Here is a 19,994-nt window from a genome sequence, read left to right as displayed (position 1 = left end):
CTACCTAAGAAACATCAATGGTATGTCAATAGGGTGGCAGGTAGCCTAGCCGCTAAGAGTGTTGGTCCAATAACCGAAAGGTTGCTGGTTTGAATCCCAGAGCTGACTTGGTGATAAATCTGTCTGTGCCCTTGAGCAAGGCACTTAACCCTAATTGCTCCTGTAAGTTGCTCTGGATAAGAGTGTCTGCTAAATGACACATGTAATGTAAAATGAATTAATTTGGTAGTGCACTCATTTCTTGTTTGAACAAGGAGGGCAACAAGACTTTGAGCAGATCTACAGATTTCCAAGAAACAATTTAAATCAAACAAATGTATAACTGTAGCAGTTCATTAAAGTTATTTTTCATTCATGTCTGTTTTCAGACCTCAAATGGTCTAATGTTGAGTAGTCCACATCCTACACCATTAGTGTTATAGATCCAGCTGCATGCTTCAATTTTAAATGAAAACCCTGAATGTCAATCAACCTACCCAGTAGCCTTGTACACTGCTCAAAAAAATAAAGGGAACACTTAAACAACACAATGTAACTCCAAGTCAATCACACTTCTGTGAAATCAAACTGTCCACTTAGGAAGCAACACTGATTGACAATAAATTGCACATGCTGTTGTGCAAATGGAATAGACAACAGGTGGAAATTATAGGCAATTAGCAAGACACCCCCAATAAAGGAGTGGTTCTGCAGGTGGTGACCACAGACCACTTCTCAGTTCCTATGCTTCCTGGCTGATGTTTTTGTCACTTGAATGCTGGCGGTGCTTTCACTCTAGTGGTAGCATGAGATGGAGTCTACAACCCACACAAGTGGCTCAGGTAGTGCAGCTCATCCAGGATGGCACATCAATGCGAGCTGTGGCAGGAAGGTTTGCTGTGTCTGTCAGCGTAGTGTCCAGAGCATGGAGGCGCTACCAGGAGACAGGCCAGTACATCAGGAGACATGGAGGAGGCCGTAGGAGGGCAACAACCCAGCTGCAGGACCGCTACCTCCATCTTTGTGCAAGGAGGAGCAGGAGGAGCACTGCCAGAGCCCTGCAAAATGACCTCCAGCAGGCCCCAAATGGGCATGTGTCTGCTCAAACGGTCAGAAACAGACTCCATGAGGGTGGTATGAGGGCCCGACTTCCACAGGTGGGGGTTGTGCTTACAGCCCAACACCGTGCAGGACGTTTGGCATTTGCCAGAGAACACCAAGATTGGCAAATTCGCCCCTGGCGCCCTGTGCTCTTCACAGATGAAAGCAGGTTCACACTGAGCACATGTGACAGACGTGACAGAGTCTGGAGACGCCGTGGAGAACGTTCTGCTGCCTGCAACATCCTCCAGCATGACCGGTTTGGTGGTGAGTCAGTCATGGTGTGGGGTGGCATTTCTTTGGGGGGCCGCACAGCCCTCCATGTGCTCGCCAGAGGTAGCCTGACTGCCATTAGGTACCGGATGAGATCCTCAGACCCCTTGTGAGACCATATGCGGGTGCGGTTGGCCCTGGGTTCCTCCTAATGCAAGACAATGCTAGACCTCATGTGGCTGGAGTGTGTCAGCAGTTCCTGCAAGAGGAAGGCATTGATGCTATGGACTGGCCCGCCCGTTCCCCAGACCTGAATCCAATTGAGCACATCTGGGACATCATGTCTCGCTCCATCCACCAACGCCACGTTGCACCACAGACTGTCCAGGAGTTGGCGGATGCTTTAGTCCAGGTCTGGGAGGAGATCCCTCAGGAGACCATCCGCCACCTCATCAGGAGCATGCCCAGGCGTTGTAGGGAGGTCATACAGGCACGTGGAGGCCACACACACTACTGAGCCTCATTTTGACTTGTTTTAAGGACATTACATCAAAGTTGAATCAGCCTGTAGTGTGGTTTTCCACTTTAATTTTGAGTGTGACTCCAAATCCAGACCTCCATGGGTTGATAAATTTGATTTCCATTGATCATTTTTGTGTGATTTTGTTGTCAGCACATTCAACTATGTAAAGAAAAAAGTATTTAATAAGAATATTTCATTCATTCAGATCTAGGATGTGTTATTTTAGTGTTCCCTTTATTTTTTGAGCAGTGTATTTGGGCCTACTTAATTGTATTAATGTTGTTTTTTTAAAGCATTGGCTCATTCTTATCAGTTGAACATTTATTTCGATAGGAGGAAGCGTGCTTTAAACATGTGGTTGGAAAGCTTCAGTCTGCTGTAGAGGGAAAATGATGAAACGGCTAAGCAGTCAGTAACAAGAACCATGTGTCCACCCCCCTTTCCCCATCTGCGCCCCCCCACTTCCCTCTTCCTTCAGAACTGTTTTTGTTTTCCAAACAAGGCTCTCTGTACAGGAAATTGTGTACTTTGGGAGCATTCAGGAAGGCAGAGAGCACATTTCCTGTTAGGACCATGGCAACAAAAAAAGTGTGGATAAAAAGGGTCAGTAATCTCTAAAACAGAGAAACAGCAGTCAGCTATTCCCCTCCCCTGACTTCACTTCCCTCCCCTTCTCACAGTCTTGAAATTTCAAACCTCCATGCCACTCCAGTGCCACAACTACCATGACCTTCGAAACATGGATAAATTGAAAACTGGAAGCAAGAAGGATAAAGAAACAAACACAGAAACAATATTCCTGCGCCTCACTGGGTACATCTCCACAGATACAGGGGAGCCAAAGAAAAGGGAGAGTGTCTGGGCGGAAGGAAAAGAGGAGCGAGAAAAGACAGAGGCAGACTGAGTAAAAAAAACTACAACAGGAAACCAACTAATTCTGATGCTGTTTCTGCAAATCCTTCTGGGATAAATCTCTTCAGAAGACTGCCTTTCCCAATCCACATTTCCAGATATTTCACTGACTATGGTTTTTCCCTTCTATTTTTGCTAGATTGATTTGGAAATGTATAAAGCACTAAAAAGCTAAAAGGAAAAGTGACGTCAACTTTATTCTTCTCACAAGGACTTTTCAGTCTCTCAAACTGTTAGTGTCGTTGGTCAAGATGTGAGTGGATGAATCTTTTTTGGGAGGTTTGTATGGTTTTTACTTTTGGGCTACAATTTTTGCCTTTCCCAGGGTCTGTTGGATCAATGGTTGTATATTTGAGGATTTGTTTGTTCTGAACTCCTGGACTAATAACTGGATCCAGATGAAGAATAAAGGAGCCAAGCAGAGGTCCAAAAAGAAAGGATGTGACAATGCATTTGACTGTGACTTGACAGAACATCTACAGAATTCAGGCAAAGACGGTAAACTAGTTTCTTTCAATGTTTATTATGTTGCTTCCCTTTCCTGCTGCTTCTCTTTTCTAGCAGATTTCAGCATATTTCATCATGTCCCATAATAATGACCTCATGAATTCAGAATGCAAACAAACTGTTACAGCAACAGAGCCCAATTATTGGTCCATATATAGTCATTATTTAATGTGTACTGGATTTATTGAGGGCATTGTCATATTTCATGTTTTCAGATTTATTAGACATAGTAATAACCTGAATAAATAACAAATAATAATAGTTATTATAATGACACAATAATAATACAGGATGATTTAGAAAACACTCTTCCAAATCCACCTACATTGAGAAAAGGTGTTCTCAGACCAAACACTTAACAATTTAACAACTTGGTCTAGATTAGGTAGGCATTTTTATTTTTTATTGAGCTATTACAATGTTGGTACTTTGGTCTGAGAACAGCTTTTCCTAAATTCACAGCGAATTCTCGATGACTGTTCGATACAGGATATGTAATCGTGCAGTTTAATTATCAATACATGTTCTGTATGGAACACCTCTAAGGTTTTAGGAGAATTCTGAATTAGATTGAGCCTTATTCAACACCTATGTTTTCGGGCAAATAATATGTTAAACCTCTGCTTTGGATGATTTGGTAAACTTAGTGTGAAAATGGTTAGGAATGATCCCTGCTGTTTACATAGTTAACAGTTAAACAGTACATTATTTTGTTTATTCAGGTGTGTGATGCAGATGTATGTTGCAATTTGGACATCAATGGACATATGTTTTACATTTCATGAAGTCCTTTACGCAATAACGGAGGGGATTTGTGACTTAGGGTGTGGCTCCTGGTGTTTTTATCAACTTCTCACCAAGAGGCCTGGGTCTTGCTCTCTCTCTGTCTCTCTCCCTCTCCGTCTCTGTGTGAGGATTCTGGGTGGGCAACACTGTTCACGGGGCAGTAGCAGCCGACAGATCATAATTCAGACAACAATTTGAGGATGGGTGTGTTTACCCAGATAGTATTTGAATGGAGGTTTAAAAAAAGAAGAGTTATATGAAGTGAGATCATGCGATGTGACTTGGAAACCTTTTACTTTGAACAGATTGAACCGATTTAACAGCTAAACAGATTTGATAAAGTAGATCCTTTTTACACAATACACATGTTTCTGTTACAGGGGGAGAAGGGACTATAATTTACTGTATATGGCTAATATGATCATATTTAGTTTTTATTTGTTAATTACAAGTGGCTTGTGATGATATCTGCTTTTGTTGACATGACACTGCGATATCAGCTGTTGTTGACTGTCACTAACTCTGTCTGACCCTAGACAGGGAAGAGAAAGAATGTTTATAATGACTTCATTTACACAGACAATTTACCTACGAGGATGTTATCCAATTTAACAATCAACAGCATCTTATTCAATAAGCCGTATTCTTAGATTCCTTTTGAATCCACGAGAAGATTTCCAGGCAAGCAGGAGTTTTGTTCTGAGCCAATACTCAAAAGTAATGGTGAATCAAATCCCATTCGGACCAGGCAGCTACCATTTTGACCACAGGCATGTCAGTGCGAGTGTCTGTTCAGATGTGGGAGAACAGACTTTCATTCATACAGCCCATGGGAAACTCTGGGCAGGTTGTTTCAAAGCTCCGAAGATGGAATGAATTGTTTTCGTTTTGCTTGGCTAATGTTCAGCTGCATATCAGCGACATCCTCATGTCTATGTGCTTACTGATTTTATTGTTCAGGTTGAGTTGTGTTGTTCATGAGATATGTTAAGAGTATGAAAGTAATGGAAACAATGTTTAAGCTGACATTGATCTATGCCACTGTTCCACTATAAGGTATTGTATAGCTTATATACAAGAGCTCTGCATTCTCTGGGGACAAGACATCCACGCTTGTCATTGTGTGGCTAAAATGTTAAACAATCCACTGCCACTGGGCCACGCCAATGGCCAGATGGTTCCTCATCTCATTGTAAAGAGTTCTGGGAAGGGCCTCATCATGGGGCGGCAGGTAGCCTAGTGGTTAGAGTGTTGGACTAGTAACCGAAAGGTTGCAAGAATGAATCCCCGAGCTGACAAGGTAAAAAATCCGTCATTCTGCCCCTGAACAAGACAGTTAACCCACTGTTTCTAGACCGTCATTGAAAATAACAATTTGTTCTTAACTGACTTGCCTAGTTAAATAAAGTATATATATATATATATTTTAAGGGCCTCATCTAGTGTATCTGTGAAGTGGGAATGCCTGGTAGCAAAGTGGGAAGTTGAGCTGTGTGTCTCATGCTTTCCTTGTGGAAAAGAGGAGCTCACAGGAACATTGAGCACTGTACAGCTACATTTCTCTTCTAAGGTTGTTCAATATAATGGTTTGCCGATTTCAGTCCAGAGTGGAATCATTTTGGCAAAACGAAGTTAGCTATATCCGTTTGTTTTTCTTTCAGCATAGCAAGGAGGTAGACTAACATATTAACTGCTGTAGTCTATGCTATACTGTGCAAAAGAGGAGCTATACATTTTTTATTTTCAGTTTAAATGTATTATACAGGTGTTCCTTGATTTCCAATTATATATTAGTGTAGAAAGCGACCCTACGTTCCTCTTGAATACAGAATTGTAGATAACATATTTTAAGAAAAGCGATACCCCACTAGGGAATAAAGTTTCGAAAGCAATAGGGAATTGGGTGGTAACATTTTGAAAGGCCGTTTTCTATTAGAGGAAGTGTCACAAGTAATACCAGCTGCAAGGATTGGGTGTGTCCACCTTCCTCTGAAACAAACAAACCATCTTTTACTTCCTGAGAAATTCCACCTTCTTCACAATCAACAACCTTATGGAATAAAAAGCAGAGCTACTGTCTAAAGTATGTTTAGAAGAAATAAGTACTGATACAATTTATTCTAATGGCATTCGGTTTCTCCCAAACTGCCCTTCTCTATCCTTCTCTGCCATGAAAAAAAGGGTTGACTCAAAGAATGAGCCAAAGATCCAGATTCTGTTTATAGCACACACAGTATTAAAGGCCCAGTGCTGTCAAAAAATGTGATTTTGTGTGGTTTATTTGTATTTCCACAATACGAGGCTGGAATAATACTGTGAAATCCTGAAAATGATTGATTGTGCCCTTTTAGTGTAATAGCTTTTTGAAAATACAGCCTGAAATGTTTGCCTGTTTTGGTGGGATGGCATTTTGGTCTCACCAGTCTGTAAATTAGTTAATAGACCAATAAGAGAGATCCAAACCTCTCTGCCAAAATCAGCAAGTTTTCTGTTTTCCCCTACCCACTCAAATCACTCCCAGACAGTCCTAGCCAAAAAGCTATTTTTGTTTCTTGTTGACCATTTTAATTGAAAACAATCACAATAAGGTACTTAATCGTTACCCAGAAATGATCTGATATCGAGATAAAATGGCTGCATTGGACCTTTAAACTGACCCTGTCTTGTTCATAGAGGCACTCCTCTTTCTGCTTCATGTCCGCAGTTGAAATGGAATGCCAGAATTTTCCTAACTGCTAAACCCCAAGTTGCCACGTTTTCCATTCACCTCCCTTGACTGAAAAAGTTGCCTATTACAGAAAACCTATATTACGATTTCTCTCACAAATCATAGCTTATTCACATAACTTAGTAAACAAAATCATAGTGACGACAGTGTTATATGTTGACCTTCACCGCTCAAAATCTGTATGTTGCCAGACTGGACCCTCCATTTTTTAAATTTGGTTTGCTATGTATGTGTGTCTTTTGATGTTGAATGTATGGTTAAAACAATCTTTTTTTCAATATTTTTTTTCAGTTCCTCAAGTTTTAAGGACATGTGCAGAGTTCATTGAGAAACATGGTGTTGTGGATGGAATATACAGGCTCTCGGGAGTCACCTCAAATATCCAGCGACTAAGGTAACTATTTTAGCCACATAAAGTGCCTTCCAAAAGTATTAGAACAAGGAAGTCACAGTTGGTGTTTGGTGCTCTATACTTAGCATGTTTGAACAGTAAGTTTATAGATTAAGGACATTGTGAACATACCATGTTGGACAACTTATGTCTATCCAATATAAACACACGTTTCTACATTTCAATCTTACAAAACATACATATACATTACTAGAGGAGTGTGGAAGCGTCATACGTCTCCAGATGTATTGATACCCATGTATTTGTGTTATTACTTACAGACAGGAATTTTGCTCTGAGTTGTGCCCTGACCTCACAAAGGAGGTGTACCTCCAGGACATCCACTGTGTGGGCTCCTTGTGCAAGCTGTACTTCAGGGAGCTACCCAATCCCCTGCTCACTTATGAGCTTTACAAGAAATTCACTGTGAGTACTGTTCAAAGAGGTAGGGTCTCTACCGTTCTGTAATGCGCCCACTTTGTTAACCAGAATGTCTCTTTGATTTATATTAGGAATGAGTCCTTTAATAGTGAGTCACATTCGAAGAAAGAATGACAAGCGACATTGATAATACTTGACTTTTACTGTGTAGGATGCAGTCTCAGTCCAGGAGGATCATGAAAGGCTACAACATATCCAGGACGTCATTAAAGAGCTACCACTCCCCCACTTTAGGTAAAACTCACTTCAGCCCTTTTGCTGCCTCTGTGATGTACCTTTCCATTGTTTATATGTGGTTAAAAAGCTAAACAAATTGTGTTTGTCCTCTCTATTCAGGACTCTGGAATATCTTACCAAGCATCTGGCCTACCTGGCCACCTTAAGTCCCCAGACTAACATGCACACCCGCAACCTGGCCTTGGTATGGGCTCCAAACCTATTGCGGTGAGCTCTACACTAATTGTACACAAACCAATATCATCTTATCCAAGAACATACTAAAACACTTGTATGATAACTATTTTGTTCTTCCATTTTGTTTGAGTTATACTCCAGCTGATATTTAATGTAAAATACCTCCTTGGTTGTGACTGAAAGCATTTCTACTTTCTCGTTTGGCTATGTGTTTTGTAGCTCGAAAGATATTGAAATTGCATCCTGCAATGGGGACATGGCTTTCCAGGAGGTGCGGGTTCAGCAGACTGTGGTTGAGTTCATTTTAAATCACACTGAGCAGATCTTCAACCACGCAGCTGCACCAATAAAAACGAAAGAAGGTACGCTGTTTGAAAGTGTTGATTGTGTGTATTTAGAGATTTCCTGAATGTTGCCCTCTTGCTTGTTGCCCTCTTATCCTAATTTTATGTTGCCATTGGAAAACACATTGTATTTACTGTCCTCCTTTCTACCTGATGCCAAAAGGAATTTTTTTTAAGACATTGTTTTGCTACAGGACCCAGTTTGATGTGTGGGGAGAAGTATGCCACTCTTCCTATCAGTGGCCAAGGTGGGCCAATGAAGCTGATGAGCCTAGAGGAGGCCCAGGCCCGCTCCCTGAGCCCTAACCACCCAGCACGGAAAGAACGACAACGGGACAACAGTCTACCTGACACCAGCGCTGCCACACTATACCATACCGTCATAGACATATCGGATACCAAGTGAGCTGAATGAGAATTCAACTGACTGATTTATTTAGTATACTTAACAAACATGCTTAATACACATCCTCTGGGCTGCCAGGCACCTGGATATATTTAGCAGTGAAAACATGAATCAAAAACACCTGGTCAAACATAGTATACAATCTAACAATAACCCCAAAACAGAGTACACAGTAAAATACCCTGCAAATAAGTCTAGGTTGATTGTACTGTTTTAGCAATATGTATGTTAATTTGTATTGTTTTGTTGTACATTTAGCTTCTGCTCTTCAATGCACACATTGAACTTCAACAAATAACATCCGAACAAGCCATGTTGTTAACGTACTTCATCTCCCTGTCTGTCAGAGGAAAGGTTTCTGGGAAATCAAAGAAGTGGAAGTTCATCTTCAACCTGGGCAAGTCTGTGACGGACTCTAAGGGAAGACTGAGCCGGAATGGGAGCGTGTTCATGAAAGCACAGAACATCACAGGTAAAGCATGATGAATACGCTTATCAACCAATATAGTGAACCCCTTTTCACTGCTAAGGCTAAATGATATATCAAGGTTGCAATAGAATGTGTACTATCTCACTATGTTTCCCATGATAAATTGAATGATCAAATGAAAATGAATATCACACAAATAAACATGCTACTTGAAATAATTGAGATTATGATACAGAATAAAATAACATGACTATATTGTTTGTTCACAGAAAAGGCAGCTATCCGACCAGCGAGAAGCATGGACTCTTTGTGCTCTCTGCAGGCAGGTGGGGCTGAATGCACTACATTGTATACAAAACACTTGTGTCATCGTTAAATCTACTCACAGCAGTTCTCTCTCCTATATACAAATCTTAATTTGCTTTGTAAATAAGGCTGAGATGATGTGTATCTAACAATTTGCTTCTCATTTGATTTCCAACACAGATGATGACAAGGCAGGAAATTTCAGCTCAGCAGGCGGGGCCAACGGTTTCTTTGCGCCCGGCATAAAATCCAGAACACTTGAATCTGGCACGCTCCATGATGTCAGTGAACAGGACCAGAGGCGGGAGTTTGAGATGAAGAGTTTGAGCGAGGCCACAGGTGGCAGCAGCCCTAATATGAAGAGAAGGGGCTCTCCAAGTGTCTCACCAGCACAGCAGAAGGCTCTACCCGAACAACTGAAGGTTTTCAAAGGCGATGATGACCTCAGCAGCTGCCAGCCCAGCTCCCCTAAGAACAGGAGGATGCTGTGTTCTGGCTCCACCCACAGCAGTGCATCCAGGCCCTCCTTCCCTGGAAGTCTCTTTCCAGAGTCCTCCCCCAGGCATCAGCGCAAGGCTCTCAACATATCAGAGCCCTTTGCTGTGTCTGTGCCCCTGAGGGTGTCTGCAGTCATCAGCTCCAACAGCACTCCCTGCAGGGCACAAGGGAAGGAGAGGCCTGCTGCAGCTGCTCTGAAACCAAGCAGAGAGACCTCCCAGTCAGAACAGAGTGACAGTAGTGGCAGCTCAAGTTACAGAGAACACCCCCTTGGAGAGAGCAGTGTTGTGAGTGAGAGCAGTATCTACAGTAACAGCAGCTCAACCCCAGTGGAAAAGGAGGAGAGACCAGCAGAGAGGAGCAGAGAGGAGGCAGGTTTCAAAAGGGTGACAGAAGGTAGGTCATGTTCACCTGTTTACATAGAAAAAAGCCTGTGTGTGTGCGCTCAGATTAAAAACCTTCCTCATCATCCATGGTAATATTGTCTATTAATAAAATAATTACATATCTATTTATTTTATTAGTTTCAAGAAGTGAAGGAGAGGTGAACAATGTTCAAGGGAAGGTGGGAGTATCTGACCTGAGACAGTCTTCCACTCCCACCACAAGAGAGGAAGATCAAGAGAAACTGCAATTTCCTGGGGAACAACTGGACAACCCGCCAGCACCACAGTATGAGCCAAAAGAACTGACACAACTGGTATGTTTAAACTCCAGTTTAACACTGTGCTTCATCACAGATAATATACAAATAATAACACAATGACTGCCGCTTTAATAAGCATTTGTAATTCATGTTTTGCAGGATTTGGGATATTTACCTATCAAGGAAGAGTTGTGGTCTGACCTCCATCTTGAGCTGAAAATTACTGAGCCTGAGATTGACATAATGGACGAGGAGATAATGCCTGTTTTCTGTTCCACTAAGAAAACTTGTGAGGATGTTAAGGAAATGCCAGATGCTCCAGCAAAAAGAAGAAGCAGCCTTCCAACTCACTCATTATTATATAAGGGACAGCCTTTGATGCCCACCAGGCCTGCACTGACCTATCACGGTGCTGACACTGTAGCACATTCAGCAAGAAAGCACTCCTCAGACACACAATTTCCAAATGACAAAATGTTACATTTCACGGTTGGCACAGATATGAAAAATACACCTCTACACGCTGCTGATTCAACACATAAAACAAAAAACAAACTACACACTTCCTCAAAATCTAAGCTCCCAGAAACCGATAAACCCACTTTCGTCAAGCCACGGCCTGTGGTTACTCACCTCGCAGAGCCAAGTTTACATTCTACTCAACAAAGCCAGGTCACAAAAAGTTTGCAGCCAGGGGATGTCGTAACAGACATAGGCACGTCTGTAGCAGAGAAAGGAAAAGAGCCATCGGGGAAAAGTAAAAGTCAAGATGGGGTCAAAGGGGTTTTCCATGACAATGGAAAGAATGCTTTGTCAGTTGTCATGGGAGGCATTGAGAGGCTTTCAATATGTTTGGAAGAAAGACCCCACCACACCTTGGGGCTACCACACCAAGACGATGAGGATGGATGTGGAGGACACTCCGAGTTGGAGGACTTGGAGGAGGAACCTTGGGAGGAGGTCTTCCGCTTCACCAAACAGTGGGTGACCAGTCCTCTCCATTCACCCATACTTAAGGATTTGTTTGGAAAACTAGATGTGTCATCGTCTTGTTCTGCAGGAGAAGGTTTGAGCTCCAAAGAACTAAACGTTCCTCCTCTATCTAGAGATGACAAATCAACAAATGGATCATGTCCTTTTAGGAGCATAGAAGTGTTCCCAGGAAAGAGGTCCCAGGCATGCAGCAGCAAAACAGAGACCAAAATCACACATCTACTTCCCTTACCCTCCAAAACCACCCTGGTTGGTGATGATGCAATGAGAACACAAAGAGGAAACAGCTGCACAGTCAAACAGAAAAACACCTCCTCCTCCCAGAGGTTTCACAGACAGATGTCTTCTGAAGCATCTCATTCAGGAAAAATAGAGCAGAACAGCTTTTCCAAACACAGGCCCTACTCACTTAATTTGGATTTAGGACATCGACGCATCAGAGACATTTCCAATCAGCAAAATCTTGAATCAGCTGAGTTGTCCTCCATTCAGAGAGGGGCAGTGACACTGTCTGAGACCAAATCCAACGGCCTGTCCCAGGAACTGGAGCTGTTCCTGAGCCATCGACAGGCCCCTGTGCGCCGGAACTCGGCCCCCGTCAGTGTGTCGTCTGTCAGGACGGCCTTCATGGTAAAAACGTGTCAGGCCAAAGCCGTGCCTGTCATCCCCCCCAAGGTGCAGTACAGCCACATACCTCATCCCAGGCAAGACAAGGGCTCTGGTGCAGGAAAGGGACCAGAGAAAGAATTCACAAAAACCAGGGGAGATAAACTAGATCCTGTACCTCTTCTTCCCTCTATGAGGGATCTAAAGGAGGAGTTGGAGAATAAGGAGCCAGTGCCCAAATCCCAGATAAGGCAGCCTATTGCAGAGAAATCTACAGAGACTAATACAACTACACCTACTTCAGACCCACCGGTGCTGAGGAGGAAACGCTCCTCCAATGCAGAGGCCTTTTCTGATTGTCCAAGACCTGAACGGTCTACGGTTCTACAAAGGCCGTCCTTTAGGAACCGCCAGAGACCACAGAGCCTCATCTTGTTCAGTCCACCCTTTCCCATCATGGATCACCCACCACTGGGGGATGATGCCAAGCTCATCCTCTCGCCCATCAGACGTCCAACTGAAACATCAACACTTGATGTCTTTTCCAAAGAGATGGCAGAGAACCTCAGGACCCCAGAGGGGGTGACACTGCAGAACAAAATGACAATACCCAAGAGTGGACAGAGACTGGAGACCTCGACCAGCTGCTTTTATCAGCCACAGAGGAGGTCCATGATATTTGACAGCAGAAACCACAGGCAGATTGAATGAGACACCGGACAGTTTAACCTCAGACTATGTTTCTCAACACTACTCTGGTTATCCTCCTTTTCATCCACCCTGTTCTTGGACTTATGTACATGATTTGAACAATACTAGGTCTATAAATCTACCTTTTGATATGAAACTATTTGGGGAAGTGAACAGTTTCTTTGTTTCCAATGCTCCACCAATCACCTCTCTATCCTGCACTAAAAGAAGTCATCTGGACTCGTGGTATGTGAAGATGTGTGTATTTCCTTCAGCCCCAAATCACATGCAGTAATTATCAATATGTAAATGATATTTTTTTAAATCAAATGTTAGACATATTTTGTAATGTGCATATGAAGGATAGACAGCCAAAAAGAGGAAAATGTTACATCAACCCATATTGCCATTGGTATTTCAGAAAAGCCATGTACCGGTAGTTTATTTGTTTACATCTCGTCATTAGCAATCACAAGATTGCCTTTTGGCAAAGAGAGTTGTGCCTTCAGTACTAGCTAGCTACTTTGTAATTAGTTATACCTTATGTCTTAAATATGTTGCGAACTGAATAATGACTTCATATAGTATGAACCTGCTGACGTCCAGCTATTGTCACTGTGATCAGCTTTTATCCTAACAGTATCAGGGTAGTGTTTTTCAACATTCTATGTAATGAGAACTGCAGAAAACTGCTCTTTTAGTTTTAATTGAATTATGGACACTAATAGTATTTATTTATCCAATTATTAATCTATAGATGGTCATTAACACACTTGACCAATTTTTAGTTGTTTTGTTGTTGTTACTTTTAAGATGGACAGTGTGTTCTCTTTATAGGTTTGTAAAGTAATGTTTTGGTAAAGTCCAATGTTCTTTTAGAATGAGGAGGACAGATGACAGAAATACCTAAAGTAAAGTGTCTGATGTGATAACTTTATCTTAAAAACAAAGCTTTGCTGAGAAATGTTTTGAGTTACAATCCAAAGGAATTGAGGGAAATGGATGTGCTGGCACTTATAATGGTGTAGATTGTGAAAAAGAGGACTCAAACACTATGCATTAAATGTTGTGAAGATTTAAAAAAATATCAGAACAGGGATTCTGGTTGTTTGCAGCTGTGTTGACATACTACACTTGTAACCTGTACAATTTTGTATTGAGCAAAATTGAATGTATTATGTATAGCAACAAAAAATGAACAGTACAGATTATTTTATGGGACAATTTCCTAACTTTTTTGAGAAAGGACATTTGAAAAATAAAATTGTATTTAGTACATTTATTGGTTCTTTTCATTTTGATTAGAGACATTCAAATGTAATGAATTGTAAGGTTATTAGTTGATCATAACAAAAAAGTGTTATATTTGCATGACTTCTTTACTGGTAGGTCTGAACTGAAGCTTATTTGAAGCTTTCTTTGTTGGTCATCCTCAGATATCCAACTGAGTGTAGTGGAAAATGACTCCCAGTATCACAAAGAACTGCAGGGGAAAACAAAGAAAACCGTTGATCCAATTCTACATGTCGCTTTTTTCTTCTTTCTCCCCCACCACATTTAAAGGGGCAATCAGCAGTTGCTACATCAATTTTTGAGATGATAAATTTCGCTATATGTACCCACTGATTCTCATGACTCATGAGCTTAGTTTAACTGTTGTACTCCATCAGAACCCAAAATATAAGCTTGTTTAACTCAAATCAGATTTTATTTATCACATGTGCCAAATACAACAGGTATTTACCGTGAAATGCTTACTTACAAGCCCTTAACCAACAATGCAGTTCAAGAAAGAGTTAAGAAAATATTAACCAAATAAACTAAAGAGAAGATTATAAAAAAGTAACAATAAAATAATAATGAGGCTATATATAGGGGGCACCGGTACCGAGTCAATGTGCGGGGGTACAGGTTAGTTTAAGCTAATTTGTACTTGTAGGTAGGGGTAAAGTGACTAGTGTTTGTAAACAAAGTAAATGTAAACAAACACTTCTATAGCCTCAAAACATGGTTAGAACTTCCATTGTTATGTCATGGATGGTCAGGTCTTGCATCCATTGCTCTGTTTCTGAAATTGAGAGTGATTATATTTCTCCAGCCCTATCCTTCACTTTTTTAAAAATCGAAACAGTGATGGGGACATTTTTTTATATTGTTTCTACTGCTGATTGGCCCTTCTAAGGGGAATTTTAAGTAATGCCATTTTACAATATTTAGGTCTACATGATGAAACAAAACTTATTTTGATTAATGCATACATTGTCTCAATGCTAGAGCAACTACATTTGTTTCTGCACTGCAGATTTGTTTGAATACTATAATATTGCATACAAATGGATAAGGAAGTCTGTACTCACTGTCCAACACAATATGGCGAATCCAAACCATGAGACTCCAAAGCTGTGTCTAATCAAAGGACCAGCAATGTAATCATAACAACCCTAAAAGAAAGATAGATGACATTTTATATTAGAGCATTGTGCTGTTTAATGCAGCATAACCCCTCTAGGCACCTCCATAATTTTACCACACTTTATTCAGATCGATGCAACAAAAACAAAAAAAGTTATTCAATTATTATTCATTGTCCGTTCATGGAAGAACTATTCACAATAAAAACTCGGTAAATCATTTTATAAAAAATATTACTTATGATTTTTTTCAATGAACAATTATATGTATTTTCATGGTAGCTTGAACATGAAATTATCTATCACGCTGGCAATCCTAGCTAACGTTAGATAACGTTATTTACTGCTAGCCAGCTTGTTAGCTAGACCTTTGCTAAACCATTTTTGCTGCACTCCCTCAGTCTTTTGGGGTTTGTGGGGCACTCAATAATGAGGGGATGATGAACATTTCAGTGTGGTCACTGACAAAGTCAGCTTTGAGAATTACCTGTGCATGCAGGAAAGGGCTAACCCCAATTTTGCAGGCTTCTAAATGGCTGATGGCTCCCATAGCATCCTGCTGACAGCATTGTCTGGGCCAAGGATAATCAGCATCTGTGTTCTGCTGCCTGAAGTGGGACTCATACTTCACCCAATCCTCTGGCCCGTACACTCCACAGCACTTAGACTGCAAGAGGAGCACTCTGGTTACTAAAATGAGTTAGTTAATAGGGACAGTTCAAGACCATAAACGATTTTACATTACCAAACTGTGATAGCATAGAACAGTAAGTAAATAATAAATCATAATAAAGTAGTCAGTACCACTGAGCAAAAACTGGTTGAATCAACGTTGTTTCCACATCATTTCAACCCAAAAATTTGATGTTGAATCAATATGGAAAACCGATTGGATTTGCAAAAAGTCATCAATATAAGGACATTTAATCTTTTTCTCACCCATCTTTGAACCTAAATCCAATGACATGGTGACATTTGTTGTTGATTTCACAGTGAATTTATGTTAGTTGTCAACTCAACCAAATGCAAATCAAAACTAAATGGTGAACTGATGTCTGTGACCAGTGAGGCAGGCCTCGCTACCTCAGTCATGAACCGGTTCCATGCTTCTGTTATCCCGTTGATTACATAGATCTGGTCCTGGGTGCTGGGCAGATTATCTGGTAGAGGTTTGTTGTAGTTCTGTAGCATTTGCTTCAGGAAGAGTTCAGGGACAAACTGAGGAGATGCATCAAAATGTTGAGAAGATAGCTTATTTAAACTTTATTTAACTAGGCAAGTCAGTTAAGCCCTATGGGATTCCCAATCACGGCCGGTTGTGATACAGCCCGGGATCGAACCAGGGTCTGTAGTGATACCTCTGGCACATTTTTTAAATAATAATATTGAGTGTAGCAAAATCTGAAATATAATATGCCAAGACCATTTTAACAATATATTAATCTTAATGATTTACCCAGTCTTTATGTGTTGCAGCAGTAATAGCTGATGCCACCTCAAATGCATATATGATCACCATCAGGAGGATGTACTGCAGGTAAGACCATTAAAACAAAAACATGTCTGAGTCATGGGTTTTCTGGCCAAATGTTCCAGCAGGCCAAACCAATTATGTTTTTCAGTCAAAAGGATAATATTAGAATGCCTTTAATAACATAAGTATAGAGGCATAGAATGTGTTTAAAATATTATTGTTGGAGATGTGACAGGGGTATAGCAGAACAACTCACAGCAAGTAGGATATTTCTTTTGGACACAACTATGGCGTGCATTCCAAAGATCGATGTGCAGAAAAGGGCAAACCCAGTGAAAAGGCCTATCCAGGCTCCCCTCCAGATGCTGTCATTTCCTGTAGCATAGACCAAAACATACAATCCGGCTCGATCCGATATGAAGAAGATACACATGGCCATCAAGGCAATCCCGCAGCACTGAAAACAGAGGGGGAAGGGGGATACCTAGTCAGTTGTTGAGACAAATGATATCAGAGGTAAAGTCTTTTTTTAATATATTTTTTTAAACCTTTATTTAACTAAGCAAGTCAGTTAAGAACAAATTATTATTTACAATGATGGCCTACCGGGGAACAGTGGGTTAACTGCCTTGTTTAGGGGCAGAACGACAGACTTTTATCTTGTCAGCTCGGGGATTCAATCCAGCAACCTTTAGGTTACTGGCCCAACCACTAGGCTACCTGCTGCCCCTCACTATTTCATATTTGTCAAACTTACTGCAATGATCAAATTGCCTTGGATAAGCAAGGCCCTAAAGCAGCGGTCCTTGGTGTCCAAATCAGGTGTCATGTTTCTTCTCTGTATCAAAAGTAAAGCATAAATGAGTAGAAGTGCTTAACATTTGTGCGTAGACGGTTATAAACTAAACCAGTCACTATAGTCAAGGTAGTGGCATAAACATTTTTACATCTATAAATGTATTAATGAACAACAAGTCAATTCTAAAAGTGCAAGACTGGTCTGAACTTAAAACCCAATGTGTTATGATGATTCAGGTGACACTGTGGCCTGTAAATACAGGTGTGGATCAAATGTACATGGTGTCAGATTGAGAGGTGTTGTTGTTCTCCGGGAGACAGGAATCTGTGTGACAGCAGAATCTCATGAAGAAAATAGAACTATAAAACCGACCAGTATGATTGATACCGGTCTACAACCTTCTTTCAGAAAGACTGAATACTAGATCAGAGAGTCAGACAAAATCACTCATTTTCATGCAAAACCCTATAATCCTGTAAATAACACTGTTAGTAGGGAACTGATCCGTGCCCTGTCATTGCAAACCACAATACAAGTGGAGACCCTACTAAATTAAACTCAAGAATTGTCATGCAAGTTGCAAAAACGAGTATGTTTACAGTAAGATGTATTTGGCAACAACAGTAGCCCAGGCAAAACTGAGGTACAATCTAGATCAACTCACAGACCTCTTGACCTTCATGAGTATCCCATTATTATGGTACACTTAGAAAAAAGGTTCCAAATGGGTTATGCAGCTGTCCACATAAGAGAACCTCTATGGAAAAGGTTCTACATGGAACCCAAAAGGGTTCTACCTATGGGGACAGCCGAAGAACCCTTTTTGGTTCTAGATAGCACCTTTTGTTTTCCAAGAGTATATTTTAAATATCACTGAAGTGTCATATGTGTAGTAAATGTGAAAACAAACACAGATAAAGGCTTACCTCGGTAAACGGAGTGACCTGTGAGACACATCCACAACCAAATAAAGAATGAACGCTCCCCACGACTGGTCTTTCATTGAAGTAACGTGAGATTGTGAAACCTGTTTGGTTAGTTTTGAGTGTTTATTGTAAAAGCAAGACGATCCTGAGTGACAAACCAAACAAAAGTGACCCAAGATACCACCTTGGAACAGACAGTTGGTTCTCAACTTTAATGACTGTATTTCCGCAAAACCAAAACTTAGAGGTCCAAAAAGTGTTGTCATTGTTGCTAAATTTCATGTAGGCTGCTCACTTATAACAGTTCTGCCAAGTGCCAATTGAGTATGCCTAGGCCTATTCTGAAATGTGAAAGTATGACCAGGTTCTTGGTTTAAAGTTATCCACAGCATACAGTATGTCATAACTGGATGATCACTCGTTATAACCATAGCATTATGTTTTTCTGTTTCCTCCATCTGCCATGGCTTGCGGTCTTTACAATGACATCTTGAAACATGAAAAACATAGATCAGATAGCGTGCTTCGCTTGATCTATTACTATGTGAACTACACATGGTATAGGTCTGTCTCCATGGTGACATAACATGGCACTTTCTTCAGTCCTCTTGCTATGATGGCTAACAGACCTAGTTACCATGGTCCTATCTATTATCAGTGATGGGCTTAAAGAAGATAGAATTCAAATTCTGAAGAATTACTTTGAATTTAAATTCTGAAGAATTATTGTTTCCCCAGAGTCTCATTATTTACAACGCTGTGGTGCCACAGGGGCTTACTCAAATTAAATGAAAAGCATCAGGAGTTTCAAGGTCGATGTGTTGCTGTAGCAGACAGATAGCACAAGGGTCTGTAGTGGCCATTCCTTCACAGGCAGAGTACAGTATGTTTTTCTAAAATGAAAAAGTGGAGGAAGAAAGTGGGGAAAATTATTATAAAAAATTATTATATTAAGCATATAGGTTATTTTCTGAGATTAAATAGGCTAGAAAGGGAGCCCAGATGATAGCAATACATTATAGAGATAGAGAAAAAATAATAATTCTCAAAAGATTAAAAGAGAATCAATAATTTTGTTTTGATTCATGTTGTTAATGCTTTTTAATGAACTCTAACATACAATTTATGACACTTTGACTTAATGTCTTGAAAACATCTAAACACAGATTGCTTCATTATAGTGGCTCATCTGAATAGCCTATTTGGTGACTGGCTGAGCATTGAACAGTCTGCCTGGGATACTAAATCAAAAATAATATTTGTTTTGTATACTTCTGTTGCAATGAAGTTATTCTGCATTTGAGATATCAAAATTGTATCACAAGGTTGTTTGTATGTCTGGTCTTGCTAAATTGTCATTTGGACTATAAGATAGCTAGCCTACTTCACAATCATTGCCATTTTACTAAGACTTGGTCTATAGATTGCTGAGGCAGTTTATAGTGTAACATAGCCAATGTGTATTCCTGT

At 40.7% G+C, this 19,994-nt stretch overlaps 2 protein-coding genes across 2 annotated transcripts; one reads left to right on the top strand and one right to left on the bottom strand.

Moving 5' to 3' along the window:
- The first annotated feature begins 2,442 nt into the window (after positions 1-2,442).
- Positions 2,443-14,192, top strand: LOC112231203 (rho GTPase-activating protein 31). The gene is made up of 13 exons (XM_024397827.2): positions 2,443-3,007; positions 3,127-3,226; positions 7,041-7,143; positions 7,422-7,566; positions 7,733-7,815; positions 7,918-8,025; positions 8,215-8,357; positions 8,534-8,741; positions 9,093-9,217; positions 9,445-9,501; positions 9,662-10,375; positions 10,504-10,679; positions 10,785-14,192. Exons 1-13 carry the CDS (start codon positions 2,990-2,992, stop codon positions 12,933-12,935), a joined length of 4,131 nt encoding a protein of 1,376 aa, XP_024253595.1. The 5' UTR covers positions 2,443-2,989; the 3' UTR covers positions 12,936-14,192.
- Positions 14,179-18,637, bottom strand: LOC112231204 (uroplakin-1b). Its single transcript, XM_024397828.2, has 8 exons — positions 18,525-18,637; positions 17,557-17,637; positions 17,056-17,256; positions 16,782-16,856; positions 16,409-16,543; positions 15,813-15,992; positions 15,272-15,355; positions 14,179-14,397 (listed from the first exon to the last, which is right to left on the bottom strand). The coding sequence occupies exons 2-8, from the start codon at positions 17,626-17,628 to the stop codon at positions 14,347-14,349; spliced, it is 798 nt and encodes a 265-aa protein (XP_024253596.1). The 5' UTR covers positions 17,629-17,637; positions 18,525-18,637; the 3' UTR covers positions 14,179-14,346.
- Between the last annotated feature and the right edge of the window lie 1,357 nt (positions 18,638-19,994).

This window comes from Oncorhynchus tshawytscha, linkage group LG33, assembly GCF_018296145.1.
Source record: "Oncorhynchus tshawytscha isolate Ot180627B linkage group LG33, Otsh_v2.0, whole genome shotgun sequence".
NCBI classification, from domain to species: Eukaryota; Metazoa; Chordata; class Actinopteri; order Salmoniformes; family Salmonidae; genus Oncorhynchus; species Oncorhynchus tshawytscha.
The sequence above is the reverse complement of the archived record's forward strand: the minus strand, read 5'-3'. Positions and strand labels throughout refer to the sequence as shown.